Source organism: Borostomias antarcticus, assembly GCF_949987555.1.
Source record: "Borostomias antarcticus genome assembly, chromosome: 1".
NCBI classification, from domain to species: Eukaryota; Metazoa; Chordata; class Actinopteri; order Stomiiformes; family Stomiidae; genus Borostomias; species Borostomias antarcticus.
The window spans coordinates 54,100,871-54,110,027 of record NC_140234.1 but is presented as its reverse complement, the minus strand read 5'-3'; the positions used below and the strand labels follow the sequence as shown (position 1 = coordinate 54,110,027).

The following is a 9,157-nucleotide window of genomic DNA, read 5'->3' as shown; positions in this document are numbered from 1 at the left end:
AAATACAAAAAAAAGCAAAATCCCTGAATTAATTCAGGGGCTTTATTACCCTTCGTGCCGCTAAATTGATGATAAACTTTGATCACGTTTAGAATAGGCTATATTTTTAAGATGCCTTATTTGGTCCATGTATGTTACAAGAGTTGTAAATAACCTCAGAGATTATTTTATAGTATCCCTATGACTTGTAGCCTCGATGTGAAAAGCTAACCACTGGACTGCCGATACACACCATAAACCTACCAGACTTGTCTTAACTAGATGGGCATGAATGAAAGCCAAAGTAGACGCGACCACGCTCTGTCATTTGCCAGAATAATCCGTTTGTGCCCTCCCTCCACTCTCATCCCATGGCCGTCTCTAGGTGATTTAGCGCCGCCAGTCTCAAGCAGGTGTCCAACATGGCGATCACGGGGAACGGATCTCTCACTATTTCTCTCTCTATTCTCGTGATTTCCGCGGCGTTTCTTCTTAAAGGTATGTTTTCTCCTATTATGTATTTGCCACACCAATAGTACGAACTCAAGAAGTGGAAAGATAACATTCGTATAACTTGAGATGCGCTTGCACGGATGCGCAGCTTCTTCCAAATCTCAGCATCGTCACTTTTTGGTGTTTCTCCTACTCTAAATGTGTGTCAGTGTGTGCATTAAGACATCTGGCATATGATACAGCGCAATGATGCTTTAAAATGGATCAATAGCCTATAACCCTCTTCAAGGGGTTTCATAAAGTGCGGTTTTACAGTCGCCTACAGAGAAAGTGATCCTCACTATGTTTATTTTGCACGACTACACTTCTGCACATGCATAGCCCCCAGAAGAAGACTCCTCTCTTTAAAATCGTACCCAGTAACTAGAACATCAAGCGATAACTTCCTGCCTGAAGTCGGCTCATGTGCCTACAAAAATCCATAGTCTATACACACGTCCTGTGGAGCCGTGGCAATCTTTGCGAAACGTCCGCTTGCAATTAGCCTATTCACTTTCAATAAATATATGGTCCTACTGAAATCCGTATGGGCTGTGAAAAGCACGCATTGCAGCGGTGTCATTGTCAGTATGTCCTTTAGCCCACTGCCCGGCTTGAGAGGTACAATGTGCGCGTGACGTTGTGATATACTTTACAGGCATTTTTGCCATTCTAGAGTTTGATTATGAAAACGCCTACATACGTAGCCTAGTCTAGCTTATTGCCCAAAAAAATCTTGCGATAGTAAGACTCAGTTCAGCCTTTCGTCGCGTTGGGGCAAGGTCTGACGACCGCATTATTTAATCACACTGAGGTGCGCTGATAATCCTCAAAATGAATTGTTATTCACTATAGCATTCTATGTTGAGACTACTTTGTTAGTATCTATTTAATGGACTCGACAGTTGAATGCCTACAGTAGGCTATCAAGAAACAATTATGACTATCTTTATAGCAACAGGTCTGCTGTTAGTATAAATATTTCAAAATGTCAAATGTTTTGTTTGTGCCTTGATAAACAAGTGTTCCAATTGAGAAAGAGGGGCAAGCTCTCTCTCTCTCTCTCTCTCTCTCTCTCTCTCTCTCTCTCTCTCTCTCATTAGGTTAGAATAGATGCTGCTTTCAATTGAGAATTGTTGAATTGATTGTGCTTTTTTTTGAGTATTAGGTGAATGGCATTTACTCTATAGTGTCATTCTGTCACTAGTCATTTAATCCAACATGACTGCATATCATAATACCCCACCCATGCACAATAGCTTGCATCACAATACACTAAACATTGCAGCATTAAAGTAGAAGAAGCCATTTTTGTGCGGAAGTCCCAAGCCAAGAAAGTCATGTGACTGCTGCAGATCTTTCATTTATGTGATTGCCATAGCACCAACCATTGGCAGCAAGGAGAGCACAGCATCAGAACTTTGCCCATTTGGGTTCAGTAAACCTGTATGCCCACTAACATAGTCTTTGACAACTCTCATGTTTTCAATAGTTTAGGTTTTGATTGGACATTCAAGTCTCAGTTTGATGATGAAATTGGAACATGGAAAGGAGGCGAGCAAAATCTGGCAGCCACAGCTGGACTTGGAGTATACTGTACTGTAGTATGTGTGTGACACAAGAATAGTTAGTGTATCATACTGCTAGAGCAAGAACATATTTAGCCTTGTATGATTAGTAGAAAATATGTATCCTTGTATGATTAATAGAAAGATGTATCCTTGTATGATTAGTAGAAAAGAGGTAGCCTTGTGTGATTAGTAGAAAAGATGTATCCATAAAAGACGTAGCCTTGTATGATTCAGAATGAATGTGGAAGATCTTGTAAGTGACGTCAGGAAAACGGCATCTCTTTCGGAGGCGTTACTAAAGGTGAGATATACCTTGGCTGGTCGGATCAGCAATGAACCGCTTTAGATAAGACAAAAGAAACGTTTGAACAGCCTTTCCAGTGCTTCTCAGGAGGCCATGTCTACTGTGATAAATATCAGCTTTTGTGTGATTATACTGTTTCACAGGGTTGCTAATGCTATTGTCAGCCAGCAGTGAATGATGCTGAAGTGGATCAATACACCCAGTCATGGAGCCTTAGGTGCAACTTATTTTACCTTTATTTAATCAGGCAAAGACATTAAGAACACATTTTTATTTACAACAGGGGCCTGGCAAACCAAGGAGGGGGGGGGGGGCTTAAAGGCAATGTCAAAAGTTAAATTAAAACCACTTAGGGAGAGGCTCTCACAGGAACACCGGAAACTCATTCACACACTTCATTTTTGGTGTACCATTTTCCAAGTGGGACAAGGGTAGTGTGATCGTAGATGATTGGCCCAGTGTTCATGATGAGCTTGGCTTTGGAACTGAGGAATGTGACGGAAGTCTGTAATCTATGTGTCGTACTGTACTTCTCCCTGATACTGTAATGGGGGCTTTATAAACTGAACTGAGGGCCACTGGGCCAGTGCAGATAGATATCTGGTCATATCTTCACTTGTCATATTCACCAGCTCTGTTTGTTTACTGGGGTCCAGTGCTTCTGAATGCCGAGGTTAAAATTTGAAAAATAACATTGCTAATAACACTACTAATACTGTATTGTATCGTGTGGGAATGGCTGCTGGTGCAAATTACATAGGTCTCACAACCTCGTCACATGAGAGACTCTTATCCTGTTTGTAGTCAAATTTAACACCCCAGCTAATGACCCGTTGATATGTGCCAGCTTGTAAAGTATTTCATTGCCTGAACATTGGTCTCACTACATCATTTGTAACAATAATATACTTTTCTATTTAAAGAAATTGAATTTATAGCTCATTAAATTGACATTACGCTCTGCTTAATAAGCCTCTCTCTAATTGCTAGATAATGTACGGCACTACTTTATGTGGTGACAGCTCACGTTACTGTTACATAGCAGAACCGGCAGCTCTTGAAAGAAAGTGGGCTATATAACAAAGAATCAGCTACAGCAATGTTGCTATGATCATTGGGAATTGACAGAAGATGTGTGTGTGTGTGTATGTGTGTGTGTGTGTGTGTGCGCTTGTGTGTGTGCGTGCATGTGTGTATATGGTGTGTGTGTGTGTGTGTGTGTGTGAGCATCTTGCAGCTGTGTAATTAGGGGTCAGAGTGAGTGGTGAGGTTTCTCGGTTGTATTTGTCTTCCCAAGCCAAACAGGTTGAAAGCAGCCAGTGGGGTGAGATAGTTTGTAGAGAGCCACACTAAGCAGAGCCTGGAGAATGTCTCTCTACTGTATGTCTGACCTTGTATGCTTTTCAACCTCTCAAAGACACCAACTGTAGCGTTCCCTCCAAGCCTAGGCTGGGGAACACAGTTAAACCCTGCCAGCACACAGAAAGCATGTGCTTGGTCAAGGTCAAAGTGGAGAGAAGGGAAATGTTGACATTCAATTCACGTTGAGGTATTTATGTATGGAAAGATGAATCACATCAGATGAACTACAAGGCTACAAACAAACAATCGCATGGAAGAAATTTCCACTGAACTGCCAGTCAGAGAATGATCCTGACCGCATCAAAACTTTGGACATAGAAGTGTTGTAAACAGTCAATTAGAAGTAAAAGACTGACGATGGGCTCTTTCAGGGTTCTGGGGACAGAAGCGTCCATTCATGGAAGTGCTTTGGTAATGAGGAGGAGAGGTAGTGTCTGTGGGTATGAATATGACATTGTTCTCCTCTAGCCTGGATCTGAGGGAGCTCGCTGCATTGTCCTCATTGCCTGTACTGTGCCAATCCTTTTCCACAATGAGAAAAATGAAAGAGCTATGTTTTTTTGTTTTTTGGAGGCCATGGAGTGCATATTAGTATGGCTGATGGAGCAATCACAACACGCCATTAAGAATGTCTGAGGACCAGTCACAGCAACTCATCGTGAGATACTTTCACTGCCCCACAGCAGTTTTGCAGGTTGGTTTTAACCAGCTCATAGACAACCATGACAAGGCACTCTAAGCTCCTAGACTTGACTAGATTACTGTTGATCAATCTGAAGAGTAGAGAACCCTCAGCTTTCTCAGCAGAAAATCTCCAATCACTAATCTGTACAGGTTTCTGGATGAAACGCGCTTGATCAATAGCTCCGTACAGACACTGGTAGGGGAGAGGCCCAGGGGTAAGAGGGGATGCCATACACCTGATAGTGTACAGTGCATAGATCTACTCCATTATGACAGGCTATCTAACTCTGGGTACAGTAGGTCTACTCCAGGGCAGCAGGGCATCTGATACCTGAGAACCTGATCAGATTGGTAGAATAAACACTGGGGCTATTCTAGACACTCTTCTGTTCTTCTCCTCTTTCCCAACTCTAGTTTCTGCAGCCACTGCTAAATTGTTGAATGTTGATAGAAGTGATTCTTCTCAGCTTAGCAGATGCACAAACGGTACATCAGCAGAGTGACTGGAATGGCATCCATATTATCCACCAACCCAGCTGGTTATGACTGGATCTGAACACAACCCCTGCATGCCATCACAGCTTCCTGATCTCTGGAAACTCTCATTGGCCTGAACTACAGGAGAAGAGAGCATTCTGGTTCAGATACTTTGCCTAAGACTCATCTTCTCTTCTACAGTGCATGTTCCAGTGCTGTTGTACAGAAAGAGTTTCATCACTACCTCGGGACAACTAAGGTGCTTGAATAGTGGAGTAGTCTGTATGAAACCACTCACACACAGGACTGGTTGTACCTATTTAAATGAAATAATGCCTTTCTATTGGCAGAACCAATTATTTTTCCCTGTGCAACCATCATTGTGGTTCAAGTACACCTACACGGTTAAGCCTTGACAAGTATATGACCGTATTCATAAATATCCAGCCACTTGATTACTTATATTATACTACTCACAATGCCTTCCTACCATTATAGTGCCCCATTGCAACAACCTGCCTTTGCTATTCCATAGAAGATATTTCAGGGTAGTCTCTGGGGTTTTATATCCTCATACTGATCATCTGGCAATTGTAGGAATATGTCATGTAGTGGAAGGAAAAACTAAGGAGTTATATGTCATCTATGTGACGGGAGAGAAATTTGTCATTTACCAGGACTAATGGTGCGTTCGTTTATAACTGGGAGGTGGCAAATTGCGACTTGCTACTAGGAATGATTTAATAAAACGCTGCGTGAACTTGCACTTCCTCGTCGCAAATTCGGATATGTTTCTCAGCCCCCAGTTGCCAGCTGACGCCAATATCATATCATATCATCATCATATAATTCGCTATAGCTCGAATGCACACAGGTTGGAGGTAGGTATTTTGCCGCTTGCGACTTGCCACCTCCGACCACAAACGAACGCACCATAAATACAATAGGATTTGAATGCCGAGGTGGGAGGTTTGGGGTGAAGAAAGGTTTAATGTACTGCAACGCATGTAATCTTCCGAGTTCAAGACCAGTGTTTCCCAGGGGGCACATCACCCAAATAAAGGGCCTTTTGTTTAACTAAGCTCAACCTTTACCATTTGGTAAATCTGAGATATACCATTTGGTATTTCTGAGACATCGCCACGACGCAACAACTCAAAATTCACTGCTTTCTCGGCTGCAAGCAACACTTGGAATGTCCTTTGCTTTGAGGGGTTGGCGTTGGTAATGTTACCAGGCTGGGAGGTTTTCTACCCATGTGGGCTACCTTTGATGACATTGGGCAGTTGGGAAATTGTCAATCTGATCTTGCAACACTAGGGTCATGTGAGTTGACAGTACAGATCATGGAGAGTTGACAGCGCAGCTAAAGTTTTGGCTGCAGTTAGCTACAGTAGTAGCTAGCTAGCTAGCTAGCCTGACGTTAGTTTTAGCCTCAGTTATTTCTAGTGTAGCTAAAATGGTATGTTGTTCAAAGGTGGCCAAAAGAAAGGTCGACAGTGAAAATAGGCAATTCAAAGATGAATGGATGAAAAATATTCCTTCATCCTCCCACCAACTAACACCAAACCGATGTGCTTAATATGCCAAGAAGGGGAACCACCAGGAGAAATGGTGATTTGTATTATAATTGTTTTCTTAAAACACTGACCTTTGGATTATTGAAAATAAATTGTCAACCTTACGCATTTGTATTTGAGTACCCCTGGCATAGAGTAATCCTGTCCTGCATGCTAAATAATACAAGTGCTATATGTCCACATAGTGACATATTACTGTGAGATCATGTTGGATGTATAGCACAATACAGCAGTTTTTACAAATTAATCTCGACATAGCAACAGATGACTTTCAGAGGACAGCAATGTCTTGTCAATGCTACAGTAGGATGATATTCCTGAAATGTACTACTTTATAGCTAGGATTCCATTAGAACAACATAATCAACAGTGATCTTAAGCTTGATGTCATTTTTCAAGGTGAAATGTAAGATACTTTTGTAATATTTACATGAAAGAGAGCTGTTGTGTGACAGAGATGCCCTGCCAGCCTTGGAGCATTGGGCTTGTGGGTTATCAGGTTGACGATAGACCCATCTTAATTACTCTGAGACACAGTGCTGTAATCTGTCATTGTCAGTCGGATCAGGACTGTGCAATCCAAGCAATAATACTCATTCATCCAAACCAGCAGCCCATTGATTACTTCTCACATGGGAGAAGTAAGGAGCTGCAGGAGGAGAGACAGGCAATACAGTTAATGAAAGTGGGAAAGTCAAAGTCACATTGCTTACCGCTAAGATGACAGGTGTATTGAAGAGGAAATATGGGCTATATCCAAGAGCTCCCTAATGGCTGTCTGTTTGTACTTAACAAGGAAAGCAAGGCCACTGTTAAACTAGCAACTCACTTCAGCGGCACAGGTGTCAGATGCTTACTTTGGGCACAAACTATCCCGGCTCTGATCCAATCAAAACAGCAATACAGAAAATAAGACATTTCCAATGTACGTATCACATCAAAGCACATTGATTGATATGAATCTACAGTAATTAGGAGGACTAGACACAATTAGAGACAGTTTCCTTTTAAGTTGATACTTTTAATGAAACCAGACTTACATAAATTGCTGCCAACCCATATCAAGGTAGCCCTGCAGAAGTGTAACCCTCTCTTGACTGTCCTGTGTCAGGTGCATTAGGGAGTTCTCCTCTTCCTCATTCCTTCTCGTCTCTGACATGTCTTTTAGTCATTTTGAACACCGAATCCTCTCCACAATGTTAATCGAATTTCACCAAGTCAAGCCAGAAAGATTTCCTTTCACAAGGACCTAAAACAGACTGAGATTTCCCTTCACAAGGACCTGTCGTTTAAGATTCAGAAATTTTTGAAAGAACAGAACCTAGCCAATTTTGCTGGGGATTTTGTTCTTGGTGACAGGCACAAGTGTTCAGTCTGTGAACACACCTTGACACAAGTAAAGTTAGACACTACATTCATACTGCAAGCCTTAGTGCTCAATTCAGAGGTATTGCTCAGATCCAATTTGTATTTTGTTATTTTTTTAGTTTCACATTATCTTGCCATTGAAGTCAGCGTTTATGGTTTAATCTATAAATTGATGAATTTGTCAGCAGATGGTAACGAGATCGAGAATCAGGAGAAAGAGATACATCATTTTTGATTGAATCTTTCAAACACAGAATGGTTACAATATAACCCTTCAGGTTTTGCTTGTGTCACCCCAAATACTTAGGTCTAATACCTCATTGTCCTCACTTGCACTGACTACCTCCATCGCAGCTGTCTTTCATGTTTGTAGTCACTGAGTGACTCCCGCCAGTGCAGAATTGTGACAAATGTTAATCTAGAGTGATGTAAAATTTGCATGAATTCCGATATGAGTTTGCGTTGCAAAAAATTAGACAGAAAATCAGAATCAAATTTAGGACAGTATTTCCCACACGATTTAGTGGCCCAAATCAGAATGGAAAAGATCCGATTCCATGTGATTTGTGCTGTTCACACTGTTATGGAAAAAAAAATCACATACAGTATGCGAAAAAAAAAGGTTTATGGTAATGAGACTGTGGATGAATGTGTGTGGGACAAAAATGCCTCTCCTCAGCACTCAAAGGTGGGAAATAGAATTAAGATGGTGAAACGTAGTTTGTCATTGTGAGCGATTCCAGGTTACCTTGTTTACAGCATTTACTCGGCTGATAGTAATATCGCAGTGAACCAAAAAACAAATCACAGAAAGTATTAAGTAAATGTTTAAGTTGTACACTTGGCAGTCTATCAAGAACCTTCAGTATTTCAGACTGCCCCCAGTCATACAGCTAACCTCAGAAGCTTACACTAATATTCTTCGCCTCACAACAGATTTGCATATTCATGTCCGACCTCCCAGGAAGGCTAAGTTCACTGTCTTAAACAGATACAGGTATCAATAAAGTAAAACAGTCCTAGTCTAGCGAAGGCAATAAAAAAGACAAAGCAATTGTAAACACATTGTTATTAGGAAGCAGCTGGAGTTATGGCCTATGAACACTAAGATGACTTCCGTCAATTTAGAATTTTATTGGAAAATGTAGATAGGCTTCTGTGGGAAATGTAAATGACTTATTTAGCATAAAGTTGTGGTTGAGCAGGCAGGAGGACGATAGACAATGAGAGCAGGGATAGGACACGACAAAGACCCTGCCTGAGCCATGGCTGATTTCCCCAGCCTGAGAACAGGGCTCGGCAGTAATTGGGTTGGAACTGAGGAAGTTGGATTATCTTAT

General features: G+C 41.5%; 1 protein-coding gene across 1 annotated transcript in view; it reads left to right on the top strand.

The window, feature by feature from the left end:
* Positions 1-401: 401 nt before the first annotated feature.
* Positions 402-9,157, top strand: part of LOC311312020 (cell adhesion molecule 1-like) — a gene marked incomplete at both ends in the record, with an annotated part of 172,942 nt that continues 164,186 nt past the window's right edge. Inside the window, one exon of the mRNA XM_084441862.1 lies at positions 402-481. Within this exon, the coding sequence (XP_084297988.1) occupies positions 402-481 (80 nt within the window). The remainder of the gene's footprint in view (positions 482-9,157) is intronic.